Raw genomic sequence first — 22,374 nt, 5'->3', positions numbered from 1 at the left:
AGTTTGGTTAGCCTGTCTCATGTAGAAGTGGCATAGGTTTTCCTCCTCCTCAGGTTTTCATTCCTCAAGCAGTCAAACAAGGAGAGCTGCATCCCATTATATCTGCAAATCTATAGACATATCCTATATCAAATATCATCATCGAATTTCTGCCATGTATCCTCAAGAGGTGCACAGGATATGACAATACTACATGAAAAATTTACATCATTACTAATTTCCTATCTAGACTTTTCCTCCAAATCAGTCTGTTACCTGTCAAGACTGCAACATTATCAGATCTTATATTTCTATCTTCTAAGGCACTTCTTCAATCCCCCTATATCTTGGTCTTCCTCTGGGCCTTTTTCCTGCTAAACCTGGCAGACACTTGTTTTGCTAATCTTTCCTTGCCCATTCTGTTTAAGTGACCATACCACCTGAGATTAGCTCTGCTAATGCATTCCTGGATGCTGACAATGTCAAGTTTTCTTAATATCCTTGTTTTTAATATGATATTGCCATTGATACCATCTGTTCACACCCCTAATCTTTCTTAGGACTCTCATATTTGCGATCTCTAGTCAAGTGTTTTACTTCTAACCCAGCTCTCAGATCCAAAAGTTAAAATTGGTTTGAATACTGTCTTGTATACGGCTAATTTAATGTTTTGAGTAATTTCTCTCTTATTCCATATAAATGTATTCAGTTGACTTCCTACCAAACCAGCTTTGTTGATTCTGTTGTCTATTTCCATATTTAATTCACCATCTTCATTAAAAATCATGCCTAAGTAACTGAAATGTTTCACTTGTTCTATAGGTTCTCCATTCAACAATGCAGTTGATATTTTCAATGCTTCTGCATATTTTCATTGTAGTTGTCTTGTTATTGGTGACCTTCATACCATATCTATTACAACAGCTATTCAATTTAGTCAGGGAATCTTGCAGACGTAGCGGATTTATTTAGAAGTATAAGAAGTCTGCATAAAGCAAAAGAGCTGACATTAACATCTCCAATTTTAATATCAGGTTTAATACCACTTTCCTTCATAATGTGATCCATATAGATAATGAATAACAGAGGTGATAATGTACATCCTTGTCTGGCACCAGATTTAACATTAAACCATCTTTCTGTACTTCCTTCAATTCTAACTGCTGACTTACAACTCAAATAAAGACTAAGTATTGCTGGATATAATTCCATACTGACACCACGTAACTGTGTAGCGTTTTGAATAGCTTCTCTCTTGGCACCTTGTCATATGCCCATGATTTTTCAACTATTTGTTGTAAAGCGAAGATCTGATCCTGACAGCCTCTATTTGCCCTGAATCTAGCTTGTTCTTCACCAAGCTTTTCTTCCACAATCCTTCTCAACTGTTTCTCAATTATACTTGCATAAATCTTACCAGGAACACTCAGTAGAGAAATACCTGTAATTCTCACATTCAGTTCTATTTCCCTTTTTATATATGGGTACTATGACAGCTCTACTCCAATCATCTGGAATTTGTCCCTCTGTCCAGGCCTTCTGAACTATGCACCACTGTAAGACTTTTATACCACCATACTTGAGCATTTCTGGTCAAATATCATCTACTCTTGCTGCCTTTCCACATTTTAGACCTTTGATAGCTTTTTCTACTTCAAGTATGGATATGTATTCCTGACTGCATGTCTGTTGTGTTTTTTACCACTGTGCTATCACTGCTTGTTTCATTTAGTAATATTTCGAGGTATTTACTCCATACTTCAAGGATATCTTTTTCTCCAGTTTTCATGTCACCTTTATCATTTCTGAGTTTAGAATATCTTCCCACCTTCTTAATATTTATTTTCTATGTTCTTACCAAAGTCTTCCCATGACTTTTGTTTAACCAGTTTTACACAGTGTTTAGCTTTCTTACATTTGTCTCTGTATTCTCTAAGAGCACAAGCTGACTTATTTGCAAGGAACTTTCGATATGCTTTCTTCTTTTCCTTCACTGCCTCTTTAACTTGCTGCATCCACCATGGAGTTCTGATTTTTCTATCCTTGCAGACAACCTCACCACATGCCTCTCTGGCTGAATCAATCAGTGTTTTCTTCAGGGCTTGCCACTGAATCTCCAAGGTTTGGTTCCTGTTCTCAAACCATTTCATTTTTTCTTGAATAATGTTTGTGTATTTTAGTCTACAGTTCATATCTGAGAGCTGCTCAACTTTTATTCGCTTTAAAACTTTCTTATATCTTCTTCTTTTCAATATGAAATTCAATTTTATCCTGCTCAAGACTAAATAGTAATCACTTCCAATTTCAAACACTTGATGTCTCAAATACCATATCCTAATGAAGGCTAGGATGTATTCAGACAAGTTGATACTTGGGTTAATATTTAGATATTTAGGATCTAATGCCATTTTCAAAAACTCCAACACTTTTATCTTTCCGTTGTATCATAGCAACAGTGTGATAGTTCTGAATTATCCCGTAACACTTGATGTCTCATTTGCGAAGCATCTTGTGGGTCAGCTGAAGAGAGGACATACGATGACAAAACTGAGGCTTTGTTATCACATGTGCTGACATTTTCTCTAACATAATATAGATTCACAACAACTTTTCATGAGTGGGAGTTACATATATAAAGAAAAACAGGGACCTCAACTTTAATATAGCAAGCTTGTTAGTTGCCATCCCTTTGCTCTATCCCTTAGGAGTGTGTTAGTCTTTTTAACATAGGTCATTACTGATTGAGCTATGGGTGCTTTTTTATTATCATTATATTATTATATCCTATTATATGTTATTAACTTCCAACTAAGTCTATAAAATGCAAATAGCTGCTGGTCAACATCAATTCACAGTGTTTCCAAAACTACTACCTATACTGTTCAAATAAATAAATAAAAATATTTTTTTAATTAGTCAGTTCTTTCTCCATTTAATCTAGTTCATTCTTCTTCTTTAGTCCTTAACTGGCGATTGATGAGCAGGTTGACCTTTCAACCAATATGCTTCCATTCTTGATGATCAGTGGAGACAACTCTAGCCACATCAATGGTCAGCTGCTGGTTCTGCAGGTCATCCTTGACATGCCCAAGCCACGTTTTCTTCAGTGCTGCTCACTGAACTCTCCACTGGGCATGTTGTTTCTGCCAGAGCAGCTTGTGAGGCAGCGACCGGTGTTCATTCTGCAGACATGGCCAAACCACCGCAGTCTACATTTTTTTAGAGGATTAGTATGATCAGTGTCCAAAAGAGGTGAATTTTTGTCTTGGTGGAGATGCTGGTTCTCTTCAAGAGGCACCATTTGAGTGAGGCAATAGCTTCTGCTGCCTGACAAATCCTACTGTGGACTTCAATAATGGATGCCACTTTCTTCTCCTGCACAAATGACCCCAGATATTTGAATTTATGGACCTCCTCAGTTTGGATGCCATTAAGATAAACACCAGCCTGTGATCCATCTGTGGTCATAACTTTAGTTTTCTCCACATTGATTCTTAGGTCATATGGCACTGTGATTTGCAAACATCAAGTCAGTCAGGAAGATGTTTGTGCTGTGCTGGACTCTGCGTCTATCCTTGAAAGCTTCTCTCATAATGGTGTCAATCACAATGTTGAAAAGCAGGGGAGAAACAACATCTCCCACGGACTCCAGTTCGGACAGGAAAATCCTTGGATAGTTCATTTCAAATCTGTACACTGCTGGTGGAGCCATTATATAATGCTTTGAGGAGTTGGATGATCAGTGGCATATGCTCGTTTTCTAATGCCTTCGACAAAGCAGGCCAATGAACACAGTCAAAGACAATCACAGTTCGCTTCCTAAATCTGATTCTTTCCTCCATCAGTTGGCAAATAGCAAATATTTGATCAGTGCAGACCTGATGCGACCTGAAACCTGCTTGTTCCTCACAGCTGTCTGTTCATGATACTTCTGCAGCCTTGTTTGTATGACCTTCATGAATACCTTGCCGATGATTAAAAGAAAGCTTATGCTGCGGTAGTTCTTGCATTCCCGGCTATCACCTTTATTCAGGATCGGTACAATGATGGCCTTTTTTCCCATACTGTTGGGATGCATTCCATGCACCAGATGAATGTCAGGAAGACATGGAGCCACTATAGTAGCAGAACACCTTCTCCGGCTTTAATCGCTTCGGAGGTAACTTGACTCAATCCAAGCACTTTTCCATTCCTCAATGCTCTTATTCCACTCTTCACTTCATCAATCATTAGTTCACCATTGAAGAATGGATTATCTGGCAGGTCAGCTGCTGGAAGAATTCTTTCCACCACTGAAGGCGCTCAACAGGAAAGCTCACAAAAGTGCCATCTGCCTTCTTGATGTTGTCATTTATTGATTTAGTTTTACCACTCAGTCTCCTGAGGGTCTGATATAGTCCAGTACTCATGCCTGTATGCTGCTTCTTCCAGATCAGCTGCAATACTATTCCAGTAAGCTTCACATTCTGCCTTCATCTTCCGTCTAACCTCTTTGTTCAGTGTTTCCAAAACTACTACCTATATTGTTCAAATAAATAAATAAAAATATATATTTTTTAATTACTCAATTCCTTCTCCATTTTTAATCTAGTCCATACAGGGTACCAGTATTCTACAGGTTCTGCTATGTGTGATATATAGAGGATTAACATGTTTTTTTAACCTTTTGTTTTTTCACTCCTAAGCTTAAATTTTCTCAAACATTTTAAAAAAATAGCATCATTGTTGAGCTCAAGTATTCTTGAGCACACTTCTCCACCAAAACAACTTTTAAACATGTTTGTATTTCATAGGCATGTAGAGACATACATTATGAATATAATTCAGTTAAATTCAAATACTTCTCTGTCTTCAACTGCCATATGGAGAAAAATATTTGCACAGAAGAAATAGTGGAATAGTAACAATAGTGGGAAGTGTGTATTCTAACTGCAAGTTGTAAAAATTGCATGATATCATCAAGAAAGAGCCAGACATATCAACCAATCAATAATGATGCTCCACTGTGTAACAGAATACTATAACACAAGCAATTGTCTGGTCAAATATGATGAGTAGTTCTGCTAAATGTTTGTATGAGGACTTGAAGTGGTATAGAAAGTACTTTTCACATCCAGGCACATAACAGTTCTTAATTCTCAGACATATGAAGTCAATACAGAGAAAAACATAACATTTGCAGATGTTCAACTAACTCTCATAAGAGAAATTTTTCAAGTCTTCCATATGCCAAGAGCAACCACTAAAATGGGATGTGAGTTACCTGGTGACCAACACCCCAGATTGAAAGGAAGACAATTTCCAACACTGATTCTTCCCACTCAAAAAATGTCTCATTTATACACTGAACTAAACACCAAATAAAAATGTTTAATCCATAAGTATAATCAATAACCTGTTTTTGCCAAACTTAATATGCAAATATTAAAAAAGTTGCTCTATCAAAGAGGATAAAAATATAAAGACAATATATATATATAGAAGTATAGAAACAAAAGTTTTATAAGTAGTAGTAATACAGAAGTATAGTAGCAGTACAGAATCAAGAATATATAGAATAGAAGATAATTCTGTATACAGTTCAAAAACATTTCAAAGTGGAAATCAAGATGCTTTTTGTGAAAGAAAAACTTCAGCTCTAAATTTTTCGTATTTAACTAATTACTCAAATCATTAACTTTTAACAAGAAAAATCTTAATTAGCCAAGTTACAGTAAAGAGACACTCTGACATTCTGAAACCAATATGATCTCTGACAGCAAATCAAATAATGTATAGCACGTCTTACTTTTCACAAATTGCCTAGGTACTGAACTGCTATAAAGACAATCCTGATGAATGACCAATGCCATCTACTTGGGCAGTTACTCAGTGTCCTAAAGTCCTTTTTCAAAAATCTCCCAGGTTGTCATTTGAGGCTTATTTCAGAAGTAGTTTTGTTGTGTCCCCCTTTTACTGTCCTATAATTGTTAATTCCTCTTAAGTTTATCTTTTATCTTGATTGTAACAAATTTCTTATTATACGTGATATCACCCAAATACAAGGTATCTAAGCCTTTGCTCCCCTTAATATCCTAAAACATTTATATTTTTTAGCTGAACCATTTAGGACATTTAGTTTATGAAAGAAAATCAAAACAAGAAGCAATTTCTTAAATATGTTTAGGTGTGAAACAAGAAGTCATGACCTTGAACCCGCAACTAAAATTTCTTCCCCCCCCCCCCGCTAGATTCATACATTATTACAAGCGGTGCATTGAATGGCAATTTCAGACAACTGAGTTTTCACTGAAAGTTTATTATACACATAAGCACAATAAAATACATTAAAGATTGTTAAAACTTAATTCAATACTAAGCTGAGGCAATACAAAGCCATACTAGCAAAACACAAATGATAGGTTATAAAATTCTATGTGGGAAGGCCGATTATGCCACCTCAAAAGACTCCACACATACGGTAAAAGGATATCCTCGCAAATGCTAACAATTGACTAAAACTTCTCATCTGTTTGAGCATAATAATATGATACAATACCTTAATTAAACACAATTAGTTTACACACGTTAATTCACGAGAGTAATATGGGTTAAACAGTCCTATCGCTACAATAGTAACCACATTCAATTCTTCAGGCAGCTCTCAGACAAAATATAGATGACATGCATAAGTTACTAGACACACGATTATTTATCCATTAACACTGACAAACTTATTCCCTTTCTATTCTTAAATGCTCTAAAGTCGTAGTTCAACTCTCATTCAAGTCTCTCAATAGATCGGTAACTGAACTACAATCACAGCTACATAAGGTTTGATATAATATAAGATTTTATGATAGCATTTGATAAGGATCTTCTATGCTAGTCTCTGCTCTTACTCGTCTGTAATTTCCGAGGACGAATTCTTCTGTAGTGGACCATACTGAGATTTCTCGGATCAAGGTGGACCTTCACGTCTTCAGCACAACAAGCTTCTTCCAAGGAAACACAATGGATCTGCGACTCTGTGATCGTGAGATTCACTACAGGGGCACCCACTTCTCCACAGATTTTCTTTTTTTTGTCAAGAACATGGTAGATATAACATGCAGTAGTTACCTTTCTTCTCAGCTGTATGGCATTCCTCCTTTCTATAATAGGGAATTAGGACCGAAATCCCACTTACTTTGTTCCTTGTCATGGCGAAAGGAGAGAACTCCTGACTATCACTCAGGAAAACCACATAAGACAACCCCTACGAAGACTGGAGAACCAAGAGAGCCTCGTGTGTGTGTGGGGGGGGGGAGTTCTTAACCCTTTTATACCATGACCCTACCAGTACCTTCTGCAATTAATCCTCCTTCCCCCGTTGTCTGGATACGCTTCCTGTGACCAGTTAGGGTGGCGTTTTTCTGCCCAAAATTCCCGTGGGCCGTGTGATTGCGACTGACTCATGGCGACATCTATAATCGGGAACCTTGACTTTGGACCTTACCTTGGTTCTTGCTAACCCTATGAGTCACATTCACTAAACTTTATCAGCTTACCAAAATTTTCTAAGAATTGACATAACCTATAATCCCTTGTTTCAATTGTTTAACAACAAGCCTTTACATGCAAAATTCTTATGACCAATATTCTATAATTTAATTACCTTATTTTCATCATATTACAACAAATTTTCTTACGTGAGATAACAAATATTCTCAGTTGTATTTCACACTTAGATGCAAGTATATTTTTCCTTTTTGTTAAAGGTTCCTACTTGTTAAATTGTGATCAAAATAAATTCTTTTAGTAACTTTATTAATCACAAACTTTAACAGTTTCTATCACATTTGAAGACCAAAAACATTATTTTGAAAAAACAAAAGGCTATATATATTTATATATATATATTTTGAAAAAACAAAAGGCATTTGACAACTATAGATATTAATATAGGATGATAAAATTCAAGATGAAACTATTTCATTCTATTTCTTCACAACTATTTTATTTTTTTCAAGATGTATATAACAAAAAAGAAAATTTGAAAAACCTACTCAGAAATATACAGATAATATTTGTTCATACTCACTTTGATTCCTAATGCTGTGAGACAACTAATGTTAAACAAATTTGCAACTGTAGTAGAAAGTTCTTGTATCCCAACAACAGGAATCCCTTTACTTGCACATAACGGTAAGAAATGCTGAACAAGATGAGGTGGATTAGCTATTTTGGATATAACAGCAGCAGCAAGTAAGTCTTTTTCTAAGGAACGAGTTGTTGCATTAATGCCAAATACTAAAGCATCCCTAAAAATGCGATGAGGACAAAATAAATAAGTGTGGCTAGTAAAGAACCTTTTTACTCCTATTCAGTAAGTTTCCTCAAATACTTAATACAGTATGAGAAGGTGTTATTTTACCCATTACTTACAGTACTGTATTTACTCGAATATAACTCGCAGCCCTGATTTACTTCATGAAAAGAGAAATTAAAAAGTTTCGCATATACCTTGCACATGAAAAAAAGTTTAAAACACATTTGTGTCAGGACAATAGTAACCTCGTTCTGTACAGTAAGAGCACACCCTCCCCAACAGCCACTATACTGCAGATGCAAGAAAAACAAGTAGTTTTATTATTTCACTGAATAAGGTACGGAGACATTTGCAGTCCGTGTAATATATTTCCATCATCATCAAATTCCTGCTATGTACCCTCAAGGGGTGTACAGGATATGACAGTACTACATGAAAAAATTACATCATCACTAACTTCCTATCTACAATTTTCCTCCAAATCAGTCTGTTACTTGTCAAGACTCCAACATTATCAGATCTTATATTTCTATCGTCTAAGGCACTTTGTACCGTATCAATCCACCTATATCTTCGTCTTCCTCTGAGTCATTTTCCTGCCAACCTGGCAGAGAACATTTGTTTTGCTAATCTTTCCTCTCCCATTCTATTTAAGTGACCATACCACCTGAGATTAGCTCTGCTGATGCATTCCTGGATGCTGACTATGTCAAGTTCTTTCCTAATATCCTCATTTTTAATATGATATTGTGATCGATGCCATCTGTTCACGCCTCTAATCTTTCTCAGGACTGTCATATCTGCGGTCTCTAGTCTTTGGTCAAGTGTTTTACTTCTGACCCAGCTCTCAGATCCATAAGTTAAAACTGGTTTGAACACTAAATTAGCTGTTGTATACAGCTAATTTAGTGTTCCAACTAATTTCTCTCTTATTCCATATGAATTTATTCAATTGACTTCCCACCATACCAGCTTTGCTGATTCTGTTGTCTATTTCTATATTTAATTTACCATTTTCAGTAAAAATTGTGCCTAAGTAGCTGAAATGTTTTACTTGTTCCACAGGTTCTCCATTCACAACACAGTTGACATTTTCAATGATTCTGCCTATTTTCATCGTCTTTGTCTTTTTATTGCTGACCTTCATACCATATCTATTACAACAGCTATTCAATTTAGTCAGAGAATCTTGCAGACTTGTAGCGGATTTATTTAGAAGTATAACATCATCCGCATAAAGCAAAGAGCTGACATTAACATCTCCAATTTTGATATCATGTTTAATACCACTTTCTTTCATAATGTGATCCATATAGATAATGAATAACAGAGGGGATAATGTACATCCTTGTCTCACACCAGATTTAACATTAAACCATCTTCCTGTACTTCCTTCAATTCTAACTGCTGACTTACAACTCAAATAAAGACTAAGTACTGCTTGATATAATGCCCCATTGACACCATATAACTGCAGCGTATTGAATAGCTTCTCTCTTGGCACCTTGTCATATGCCTTTTCCAAATTGACAAAACTTAAATACAGATCTTTGTTATATTCCCATGCTTTCTCGACTATTTGTCGTAAAGTGAAGATCTGATCCTGACAGCCTCTATTTGGCCTGAATCCAGCTTGTTCTTCACCAAGCTTTTCTTCCACAATTCTTCTCAACCGTTTCTCAAGTATACTGGCATAGATCTTGCCAGGAAAACTCAGTAGGGAAATACCTCTGTAATTCTCACATTCAGTTTTATTTCCCTTTTTATATATGGGTACTATGAGAGCTCTACTCCAATCATTGGGAATTCGTCCCTCTGTCCAGGCTTTCTGAACTATGCAGTGCAGCCACTGTAAGACTTTTATACCACCATACTTCAGCATTTCTGGTCGAATATCTACTCCTGCTGTCTTTCCACATTTCAAGCCTTTGATGGCTTTTTCTACTTCAAGTATGGATATGTATTCCTGACTGCATGCCTGGTCAGTGTTTTTTATCACTGTGCTGTCATCACTGCTTGTTTCATTTAGCAGTTTTTCAAAGTAATTACTCCATACTTCAAGGATATCTTTTTCTCCTGTTTTCATGTCACCTTTATCATCTCTAACTCCTTTTACAGCACTCTTTCCTCCATTCCTAAGCTTCTTCAACAACCTCCAGAATATTTTGCCACCTTCTTGATATTTATTTTCTAGTAATATATTTCCAAATAGTGCAATTAGAGACAACTAGGATAAAAAAGACAAACTAATGAAGCACGTCCCCTCCCACAGAAAGTATGCTGTATAGACTCAAGTAAAACCATATGTTGCACTGGCAAACACTGCTAACTAAAAACTATTGTCATATTTTTCAATTACATAAAACAAGTGTTTGTTTGATTATATTTGAAATTTTCAATATCATTAAGACAGATTACAAAGACTAACTTCAAATAAAATTCTACTACGAACATGCTATATAACGTGTGTGCAAGGCTGCCCACAAGCTTGATGCTGAAGTGGTACCCAAACAAGCAGGGTTGAAACTTTGTGTGAGTTATTCCCACCCATGCAATGCAGAAGTGGGCTAACTCACAGATATTATGGAATTCGGGTGAAGAGAATTAGCATTTCAATTCAACATTTGTTGGCTTGTGTGATCTTCCGTTAATACTGCACCAATCATATGCACGTTTTCATAGCTGCTCTATCTCTACTGCCTACCATTGCTGTCTGTTTTGCACTCTGCTTTCACTTCTCATTAGTCATTCCTGAAGGACTGTTCATTACATATCTCAAGTCTTTTAAATTACTGGTAATTTTTGCTTGAAATTAATGGAAAGAAGATGATGATGCACACAAGGAAACCGCTTTTGAGGCCGGAGTAGCAATAGTAAATAGGAGATTCTTGGTAAGTCATACCCATTTTAATTTTTTTTTCTGAAAAACTTTAGTTTCCGAAAATCTCTGCATATATCTCGCACCACGATTTTTTAGCTTTAATTATGGGAAAAAAGAGTGCTAGTAAATACAGTATATGGTAAAAGGGCCTTCACACATATTTCAACACAAGTAATGGTTATGAGAACATTAAAAAATAAATAAAATAACATATTTCACAATGGTTGATAAAGCACTGTGAAATATGTTATGAAATATGAAAAATGCAATATTTTTGCCTTACTGAGCATAAGAACTCTTTATGTTGAATTAGGAAAAGTATGGTTAATTAAAAATGAAAAAGAAACCCTTCCACAAGTCTTGAATCAGGGACTACCTTGAAGTTAAAGATGAAACAATTAAGGCTGTGTGCTTTCAAGTATTATATCTGTTAAATCTGTGTTTTCTTTTGGCTGGTTTGACTGTGTTGTTGGAAAAACCTGAGTTTTCAGATAGGAAAAACTTGCCTAAATGAAAGTGAAGTCTTTATATAATTATTGTTCAACCTTTTATACTAAAGTAAAGAGCTAGTCTTCTTTCAGTGAACAAAACTAAATAGTGAACATTCATTTATGCAATGAACTGATCTTATAATTTGGAATAATCCTTGCAAACTTCCAAACAGAAAGTATTATTCCCAATTACAGTGATTCACTCAAGATGATTGAAGGTGGATTAATTAACCCTAACACATATGCTGAATATCAGCAAAAAAGATATGTCATTCTTACTTGCAACTTAAGATGTCTACAAGTTTTTCTTCTTTTCAAGATTTAGACTATAACTCCTAGCATTTACAGGATTATATGCTTTCTCTCTTTCTTTCAAAATATATCCAAGGTTGGTGTAGGTAAGATTTTTGATGAATGATGACCTGGTGTCAAATGATACCTTGGTTTTTACTGGATTAAATAGGCTGCATATAGTATCCAAAGCTTCTTTGAATTATCGGACAAAGCAACTGTGGTTTGTATATACAGGCATTCCTGTTTTCTGCCAAAGTACAGGATGACTTTCAGTGGTTGTATGACATGCTAAATCCACATTGATGTTTTTGATTCCTTTCCACATCTTTAACATGTTCCGCCATAAGGATCTCTCTCTCCAAATCATCCTGTTTGTCTTACATAACATATGATTTTATACATAAACAGCAGATTTTATAAACATCTGGTTTCTTGAGAGTGGATGAAGAGGTGGCTGGATAAGATGTAAAAATGTTGAAATCTTGCACAGTGAAGTGAAAGTTACTTTTTAATGTCATATCATCAAAGTATTTTAGAAATTTTGTCCATTACATGTTGGATATAAGGAAATGTTAGCTGCATCTTTGTATTTAAGTTCTCAATTCCTGTTCTTTATGTCATAAGAGATGTCATGTTGTCCTCTAGTGCTTTAATTATTCCTATCATTTGCAAGGGTGTGGTGAAATGTGGTATGGAGATACAGTCATACCCCGAAGTTACGCAGTAGGTGGGACCAAAAAAAGTGTGTAAGTCGAATTTGTGTAACTCAGGTATAATTTTGTATATTAACTAATATTTTGTTAATTGGGACTTTGGTCCCAATTAACAAAATATTAGTTAATTGGGACCAAAGGTTTAAAAACACCTTTTTTTTTTTTAAGAAATATAATCATAATTGTAGTTTTTTGCACATAAAAAAAAGAAAGTTATTTCGATGTCAATGGTTTCATAAAATCTAATAGATTCGTCTGATGGCATAATGTCTTTTTCTTGTCACGCTAAATTTCTTCATAGCAAACTAATGATTTTTTTTATTCCTTACCTTGTGGCTACAATTCGTTCCTCGTTAGAATCTATGTCCTCCAAAATCTGTAAACCTTTCTTTTATGATCGTTCTTGCTGTGGATTCCTGTAGATCAAACTTCTTTGCTAACTCACAAATTTTCATTCCGCCTTCAAAATCCTTAATAATGTTGAGTTTTGTTTCCAAAGTCAACGTTTTTCTTTTCTTGCTAGCTGTAGAAGAATCAGACTTGCTTCCTTTGGGCGACATTATTATTTTTTATGTTATAAAATTTTTATCAAGAACATAACATTAAACAATCGCAAGGTTTGTAGACTATAAAAATCGTGTATGAATGGAGACCGTGCGAAACACGTCAGTGCTTATTCACAGCATGTGTGACACTGGTGAATGCGGCCGGCAGCAGAAAGATACAACTAGTGGTGAGGCGTGAAGCGGGACAGGAATACGTACATATATGAAACTGCATAACTCCGGATTCGCGTAAGTTGGGGTATGACTGTATTTCTAGTTTGATAGGTTTCCTATATACCAAGTCAATGAGTTTTTTTTCCTTTCTGTAGATGTCTAGGAGTATGCCAAGAAATTGTAGAATCCTGTTATTTTCTAGTTCAATAGTAAAATTTCTGAATGTTATTCAAGTAAGCTATGAATTTTTCTAGTTGTTCCGGTGGACGTGTCCAATGATGAAAATATCATCCATGTAATGAAGCCATATTTTGTATTTTTGATGGTACTTTTCCAGGGATTACTTTTCAAATGATTCCTTGAATTAATTGACTGGAAGCAGAGATGCAATAAAAACTCAATAAAACACTCACTGCGATAAAAGTTTAAAGTATCATCTTATGCTAAGTGTGGTTAATGTTCATAAAAAAAATCTCATGCATGCAGGCCTTGGATGTAATGCAGATTATGTTTTGCATGACAGTTTCAGTTAAATAAGTATTCCATCACACATCCATTGTTAAACCATTTTTTAACTGGTGGTTCAATTCTTGTAAACTGTGATAGAGTAGAATCTCCCAAAGAAGTATACAAAAGGGTACATGAAACTAGTAGAGAAGTGTGATGTTAATAGTTTTTCTCTCAGAATTGTGATTTTTATACCAGAACTCTCTGGAAGTTTTCCTAGTATTTTCAAAGTCTACTTGTACACATCTTGCCAAGAAGAGTGAAATAACAATATTCTTCGGTAATTCTCATATTCTATTTTATTTCTATTTTTTTATAACTGGTACGACAGAGCTACTTTATCATCTGATATTTGGTCTTGTGATTAAGCCTTCTGGATTACTGTGTAGTCACTGCAAAAATTTTATACCACCAATTCAGCATTTCAAACTCAGCTATTTCTACTGGTTCAAAGCAAGTCTAACATCCATATTACTACCATTTTTGAACTTAAATATACAGTCGCAGCTTTATTTGTTATTACTAATTGGCAGCTTCATTTTCATTATTTGTAGAAATTATAATTGTCCAGACACCCATGTTATTTGAAGCTTTACAACATTACAGGTTTGTTAATAACATAAAAATCAGTATACAGATAGTAGCAAGCAGTATTTCATCGTAGCAGGTGGTATGGCAACATGACATGAACTCAGCGACTTCAAGAGAGGTGTCATGTCATCGTAGGCTGTCACATTGGTGGCATGTCTATATGTAACATTGCCGCTCAACTAGAGCATCTAAAATCAATGGTTGGCAATGTGATTAACAAATAGAGATGTTCTGGCATCACTAGTGCAGGAAAACACCCAGGGCGACTCCCAAAAATGACTGACAGGGACAGGAGAGTGTTAAAACAGGTGGCATGCAAACACTGCTACAATCAGCACAGATCATCTGTGATAGTTCCAGAATGCCAGTAACACCATGATGAGCACTAAAAGAACTCCATTTACTGGGGTTTCTAGGGAAGAGCAGCAGCACACAAGCTGAACATTACAACAACGAACAAGGCGGCTCAACTGGCCTGGTGCAAAGAGTGTGTGAACTGGACAATTGACCAGTAGAAAATGATACTCTGAAGCAATAGGTTCATCCGTTTCCAGTCTGATGGCAGGGTGTGGAGGCAGCCTAGTGAATGCTTGTTACCAGTGTGTTGTACCCACAGTAAAGTTTTGTGGTGGAGGAGTAATGTAAAGTAACCAAATCTCACTCTAAACCAGTTGAATGCACTACATTCAGCTGGTTTAGAGTGGGATCTGGTTACTTTATATGCATTATAAAAGAATCTAATGTTAAAAGTATCTATAATGCAACATTTATACAAAAAATGAGAGACACTGAAAAGAAAAACTGAACCTTGGAGATTCAGTGGCAAAATCTGAAGAAAACACTCACTGATTCAGCCAGAGAGGCATGTGGTGTGGATGTTTGCAAAGAAAGAAGAATTAGAACTCCATGGTTGGCTCAGAAAGTTAAAGAGGCAATCAAGGAAAAAGAAGAAAGTATATTGAAGGTTTGTGGTAAGTCAGTCAATTTGTAATCTTAAAGAAAAAATTGCAAAAGTACTGTGTAAAACTAGCTAAACAAAGGTCATGGAAGACTTTAGTAAGAATATAGAAAATAAATATCAGGAAGGTGGCAAAATATTCTTTAAGCTATTGAAAAAGCTTAGAAATGGAGGAAAGAATACTGTAAAAGGAATCTGAGATGATAAAGGATGGCATGAAAATGGAAGACATCTAGAATATAAAGATATTCTAGATGTCTGGAGTTTGAAAGGCTGCTAAATGAAACAAGCAGTTACAGCATAATTGTAAAAAAACACTCAACAGGAATACATATATCAATACTTGATATGTATTCCTGAAGCATTCAGAAATGTGTTAGCTAATCTCAGGTGGCCATTTAAATAGAATGGAAGAAGAAAGGTTAGCAAAACAAGTTCTTTGTCAGGGCAGTAGGAAAAAAGACCCAGAGGAAGACCAAGATCTAGGCAGACTGATACAATGAAAAAGTACCTCAGAAGAGGGGAATATATGGAATGATGATAATAATGAAGTCTTCATAGATAACAGATTAATTTTGAGAAAAATTGTCAATAGGAAATTAGTAATGATGTACCTTTTTCATGTAGTACCATTATAGTATCCTGTACACCCTGTGAAGATATATGACAGAAATTTGATGATGATGATTAGTAAGAGGCACATAAATGATTGACAAAGGATCTGATTCCAAAAATTATTATTCCATCTATTTTATTTGGGTAGATGTATTTTACATGGAATACAAAGTTCCACGTGCAATAAAAGTTGTCTTCCATTAAAAATCCACATTACCTCACACCTTCTAATTAATCCTAGATAATTTCATCTGTTTTCAAACCTTTTCAATTGTCCTTTACATTTATTATAATTTTCTTTTGATCTCAGAGAGCATATAAAACCCTGAAAATATAATCTAATTTTCAATCTTAGGGGTTAAACAACAAATTGCATAACCACCACAGTAATTAACTTTAATTAAAGTACAGATATTTCATACTGAAAATAAAAGTACATTTATTTTCAGTATGAAAATAAATGTACATCATCAGGATGTGGAAACAAGCAAATCAAAGAACAGGGATACAAGGTACATCCAACAATTGGTTTACCAATTGTTGTATGTTGTTAAAAACAGTTGCTGCAAGCTAGAATTTAATATTAATATTAATAAATAATATTAAAATTATTTTTGATGTTTATATAAAAAGAGAATCTCCCAAACTTTTGGGAGAGAGAGAGAGACAATCATTCAGATTAGGCTGATCACAACTTTCTTTGATAAGGTGCATATTTAAAACTGCTTCTACGGAGAAGATGAGCTTTATTGCACTGGATACTGGGTTTAGCGCCAATACTATGCTGTGCCAGACCAAACTTTTGAGGTTTCACATATTCAATGTAATACTGACATTCACTAATTCTTTTTTCCACAGAACAGTCAGTCTGCCCAAAGTATGTCAAATTACATTCACAAGGAATCTGGTAAACACTAGCTAAAGATAGAGGTGATGATGTCTTTTATAGATGGTAACAGATGAGAAAGTTTGTTGATTGGAAAATGTGGGAATAAGGTGTTATTTCTTCAAAATAACACCTTCAAAATAATTTCACCAACAGTTCAGAGATACTAGAAATATAAAGAATCTGAACCATGTGGCCTTTTGAAGAATCCTTAAGTGTTGAAACATAGGAGTCAATTATCTGCTGTATTTTATAAGGTTTATAACCATTTAATTCCATTAAAGTTTTGAGGTGCTCTGCAATAAAGGCTTGACAACACATTTTTTGAGAGGTGTGATGAGCAGACTTTTAATGAATGTCTGGAGACTGCAATCAGTAAGGATGTCCAAGAATGGTAAACTATTAGCATTTTCTTTTTCCATGGTGAATTGAATGTGGGTGAAGGCCATTGATCTATTGTAGGAAAGTGGAAGTTCATTTTCAGAATGAGGTCAAATTACAAAAACATCATCGACAATGAAACCAAAGAGAGGGTTGGGGATGAATGGATGAGAACAAGGTATCTTCCAGATCATTCAAAAAATAGTTTGCCAACGGTGGAGATAGAGGGCTTGTCCATGGCAGTGCCATCAACCTATCAACAGAGCTTGTTTTTCCAGCTGAAATATCGTTATTGTATAACAAATTCAAAAATCTTCACAACATCAGGAGGTAAACAGAGAAACAATGTCAAAGCTGACTAACACATCCAACTCTTGTATTTAAATATTCTTGATTTTTTCGAGAAAATGTGTGGAATACTTGATAAATGATCTGGATTGTCGAAATATGGACAATTAATAAACATGAAAGAAATTTAGTAACTCTATAGGTGGGAGATTCAATACAATTCACAATGGGTTTTACTGGACAACCTTCTTCATGAATTTTTTTTAAATTTAATAGGAAGGACTCCTCATAATGAGGAGTCCTTCCAAAATGGGTGCATAACTCATATATCAATACAAAGTATTTTGATCTCAGCTAACAACTTCATCAAGGAGCTTATTTAATTGTTTAATCTGTGTTTTTGTAGGGTTATAACTAATTTATTGATGGGTGGAAGTATCCTGTAAAAGGCAGTCTATTTTCCTCTCATAGTCTGCTCTATCCATTATCACTACAACTTTTCCTTTATCTGCCTTTCTAAATACATATATGGTTCTTTTGTCTTAATGAAAGCAGAGCATGGATTTCGGTATTAGATAAATACCATGAAGGTAATTTGCTTCCAAAGAATAAAGCAGCAACTTCAAAGCATAGTTTATTAGCGTCCTGACAGATTTCGTTTGATATTTGGCAAAAACTCAAGATACAAAATGGATTTAGGTACCATAGCAAAATCATGGCCTTTAGCCAACACACTAGACTCAGCATCAGACAATGGGTATCCAAGAAATATTCATAACCCATTTATTAGTAGGAGTGTTGCTATCAGCAAATTTTGGCTTACAATATAATAATTCATATTTTTGCATCAGTCTGTACGAATATCCTCCATAAGAACAGGTTAAAGACTGTTGGAAAACATGTAGAATGATATCCAGTAATTCATCATACAGAGTAGCTGAAATCCTTCTTTCAAGACCTAAATCAGATTGAATATTTGATGCTAAATCTTTTTTACTGCAAACAGTAATACAAAATAACATAGTTAGTCTTTTTATTCTTCTTTCTACATCCTCTTTGACTCTTAAACAATGAGTAGTTATAATGTAGTATTGGTATAAGCTTAACAATGCACAACATTAATTTGCTTAGTGTGATTATATATGTCAACATTTTACATAATGAAAAGCTATTATTAATACTGTTAATTAAAAATACAACTGTCTTACAAAGTGGAGTTGAAGTCAGACTGTCAAAGTGATTTTATATCACGAACAGTGAGTTTAGTTCCATATTGTATTGTATATTTTTTTCCTATTATTTTATGGATAAGTTATATAGATTCTTGTAGACAAGCTTATACGTTGGTTATGCATTATTAAAACACTTAAAGAATTGAACAACGTAGTTAAGGATGTAAATTAAATTAAACTTTAATAAACATTTTCCGATATTTCGGCAATGTCACATTGCCATCTTCTAAAGGAACTTACAAAAAAAGTTACGTGCACGTAGGCACTACTACACAGAAACTGGGAATGAAGAGATGAAGCTATTGTTCTCCTAACAGTCCTGATGGTGCCCTCTAGCGGGCTAAGTAGGTGTTCTTGGCCATTGGGCTGAAGGTCTGCTGATGTAGGCCTCCCAAATTTGGGGCAGTCGCATACAACCAAATTTGTTGAGGTTTGGAGAATTTCTTAGGGCTGAGGCTGATTCCATAAAGAGTCTTTCAAATTTGTATTTCTACGGTGTATCACTGTAGCTTTCTTCCACCGTATTCTGTGGCGTGTATCCAGGGCATGGTCCGCAAGCCCAGAATGACTGCATTTGTGAAAACGGATGTAGTCCTTGTGTTCCGAAATTCTGATATTCGCTGTCCTGCCTGTTTGGCCAAAGTAAGATGGTTTACAACTGCAAGGGACCTGGTAAACACCAGGTAGGTCTAGGGGAAGTGGTTGGCCTTTAATGGAGCGGATAAGGGATACCAATTTTCTGTAAGGTTTGTAACAGGAGGTCAGGTCATGTTTTTTTAAGATTTTGGTAATCTTTTCCGAGGTGCCTCGGATGTAGGGAATGGTGATGGATTTAGAATAATCCTTGTTGTGGAGGGGGGGGGGGATCTGTGGTTTGTAGGTTCTAGTATTTTTTGGATTTTTTTTTTGGGGGGGGAGGGTAGCCATTGGCTGAGAAAGTGTTGAGGATGTGATTTAGTTCAGTGTTTAGGGCCAAGTCGTTTGAACAGATTAGTTTAGCCCTGTTGTATAGTGTTTTCACTACTCCATATTGTTGTGTGTGTGGGGGGGGGGGATTGTTGGTGAATGTATCTGCCTGTATGGGTGGGTTTTCTGTAAACTGAGAAAACCAAGGTTCCATTAGGCTGGCGGGTGACTAGTGTGTCTAGGAAAGGGAGGCTGTTGTTTTCCTCTTTTTCTAGAGTGAATTTGATTCTGGGGTGTTGGTTGTTTAAGTGTGTTAAGAAGGAGAGAAGTGTTTCAGAGCCATGTGGCCAAATAGCGAACATCATCATCAATGTAGCGAAGCCATATCGTTGGTTTTTGTGGGGCAGAGGCTAAGGCTTTTTCTTCAAAGGTCTCCATAAAGAAATTGGCCAAGGGTGGGAGAGTGGTGAACCCATGGCTGTCCCCTCTATTTGTTTGTAGAATTTTCCTTGCCAAACGAAATAGCCTGAGTTCATTGTGAACTGAAATAAGGCTGAGATATCAGGAGAAAATTTAACTTGGATTAGCTCTAAAGTTTCCTTGAGTGGGACATTTGTAAATAAAGAGGAGACATCAAAGCTGACCATTATGTCAGTATGTTGTAGTGTAAGGTTTTCTATGCTGGCTTTGAAATCGGCTGAGTTTTTTATGTGTGATGGTGTGTTGCCAGTATAGTGTGTGAGCTCTTTGGCCAAATGTTTAGCTAATTTCTATGTGGGGGAATCAATGCCATCCACTATGGGACGTAATGGCACATTTTTTTGTGTATTTTTGGGAGTCCGTAAATACGGGGTGGGGGGGTATAGAGTTAAACGGCTTTAATCTGTTGGTAACCCCACAGAATACGGTGGAAGAAAGCTACAGTGATACACCGTAGCAAATACAAATTTGAAAGACTCTTTATGGAATCAGCCTCAGCCCTAAGAAATTCTCCAAACCTCAACAAATTTGGTTGTATGCGACTGCCCCAAATTTGGGAGGCCTACATCAGCAGACCTTCAGCCCAACAGCCAAGAACACCTACTTAACCCGCTAGAGGGCACCATCAGGACTGTTAGGAGAACAATAGCTTCATCTCTTCATTCCCAGTTTCTGTGTTGTAGTGCCTACGTGCACGTAACTTTTTTTGTAAGTTCCTTTAGAAGATGGCAACGTGACATTGCCGAAATATCGGAAAATATTTATTAAAGTTTAATTTAATTTATATCCTTAACTACGTTGTTCAATTCCTTAAGTGTTTTAATAATGGATAAGTTATATAAATTCACTCTTCATTATGAACAGTAAACAAAAGAAAACAAACTACTTTTTTTGTAGAACAGTAAATGTATTGGGACCAAAAGTATCAAAAACACTAGAAAAAAGCATTCTGTTCGGTCATCAAGTAAAAACAATTAAATAAGATGTGCTTTCCATGACAGATGATTCAAGTGGTTGTGCTATGAAGACAGTTGGATGAATACGAGGAGGGTGGTCTGAAAAGTTTTCGGCCTCGACCATAGATGAAAACACTATTGGCAATATTTTTTTTTATAAGTTGGTACATCTGTCATAAGCATCCATGTGAAATTGCAAGTCATTCTATCAAGTAGTTTGTTTTATACAGCTGTCTGAAGCAAAGGTGTTGTCTGTATCCCTTGAAATGGATAAAATTGAATTAGTTTAATGAATAAAATTGAATTGGTTTAATGCCACAAGAAATTCATTCGAAGTTCATAAAAGTTTATGGGAACTCTTCTCCTTCGTTTTCAACAATTAAGAAATGAGCTGCCGATTTAAACGTGGCCACACCAGCCTTGAAGATGATCCACGTGAGGGTCGTCCAAAAAGTGTAACAACACAAGAAATAATTGATCAAGTGCACGATATGGGATTGGATGATCAGGGAGTAAAGTGCATGAAATTGCTAAGACTATAGGATATATAGAAATGTATCCTATAATATAAAATATTATATAAATAGAAATATAATTAGACTATAGGAAAAATAATATATTTTGCATGAAGAATTGCATATGAAAATGCTTTGCACAAGATGGGTGCCACGCTTGCTCACAGCAGATCAAAAATGCACTCGCATGAAAATCTCTGAACAGTGCTTGGAGCGTTTTAACAAAAATAAAACTGATTTTGTGAATTAATTTATTACTATGGATGAGACTTGGATTCACCATTACCCACCAGAATCTAAACAGCAGTGGACAGAAGCTGGTTGTTCAGAGCCAAAGAAGACAAATTCAGTTCCATCAGCAGGAAAGGTCATGGCATCCATGTTTTGGGATGCTCAAGGCATTTTGTTTACTAATTATCTTGAAAAGGGTAAAACAATAACTGGGGAATATTATTCCAATCTTTTAACCAGAGTAAATGAAAAAATTCGTGAGAAAAGACCCGGTTTGCAGAAGAAAAAATCATTTTTCATCAGGACAATGCACCTACCCACAAAGGTGTTTGGCAATGGGAAAATTAAGGAATCTGCACTATGAATTGTTGGAACATCCACCCTATTCCTTAGATTTGGCTAGCTCTGACTTCTATCTCTTCCCAAAACTAAAACTCTTCCTCGCTGGTCAGCATTTTTCT

General features: G+C 35.6%; 1 protein-coding gene across 3 annotated transcripts in view; it reads right to left on the bottom strand.

Annotated features, from left to right (window-relative positions):
- The window catches only part of LOC150093104 (uncharacterized), a 95,441-nt gene that overhangs the window by 12,274 nt on the left and 60,793 nt on the right, over positions 1-22,374 (bottom strand). For all 3 annotated transcript variants that reach the window (XM_090413921.1, XM_090413922.1, XM_090413920.1), the window contains exon 5: positions 8,042-8,261. In XM_090413921.1, the coding sequence (XP_090270047.1) occupies positions 8,042-8,261 (220 nt within the window). The remainder of the gene's footprint in view (positions 1-8,041; positions 8,262-22,374) is intronic.

This window comes from Typopeltis vanoorti, chromosome 24, assembly GCF_054136105.1.
Source record: "Typopeltis vanoorti isolate ZY-2024b chromosome 24, IOZ_Tvanoo_1.0, whole genome shotgun sequence".
NCBI lineage: Eukaryota > Metazoa > Arthropoda > Arachnida > Uropygi > Thelyphonidae > Typopeltis > Typopeltis vanoorti.
Note: the sequence above shows the minus strand (reverse complement) of the source record. Positions and strands in the feature narration are given on the sequence as shown.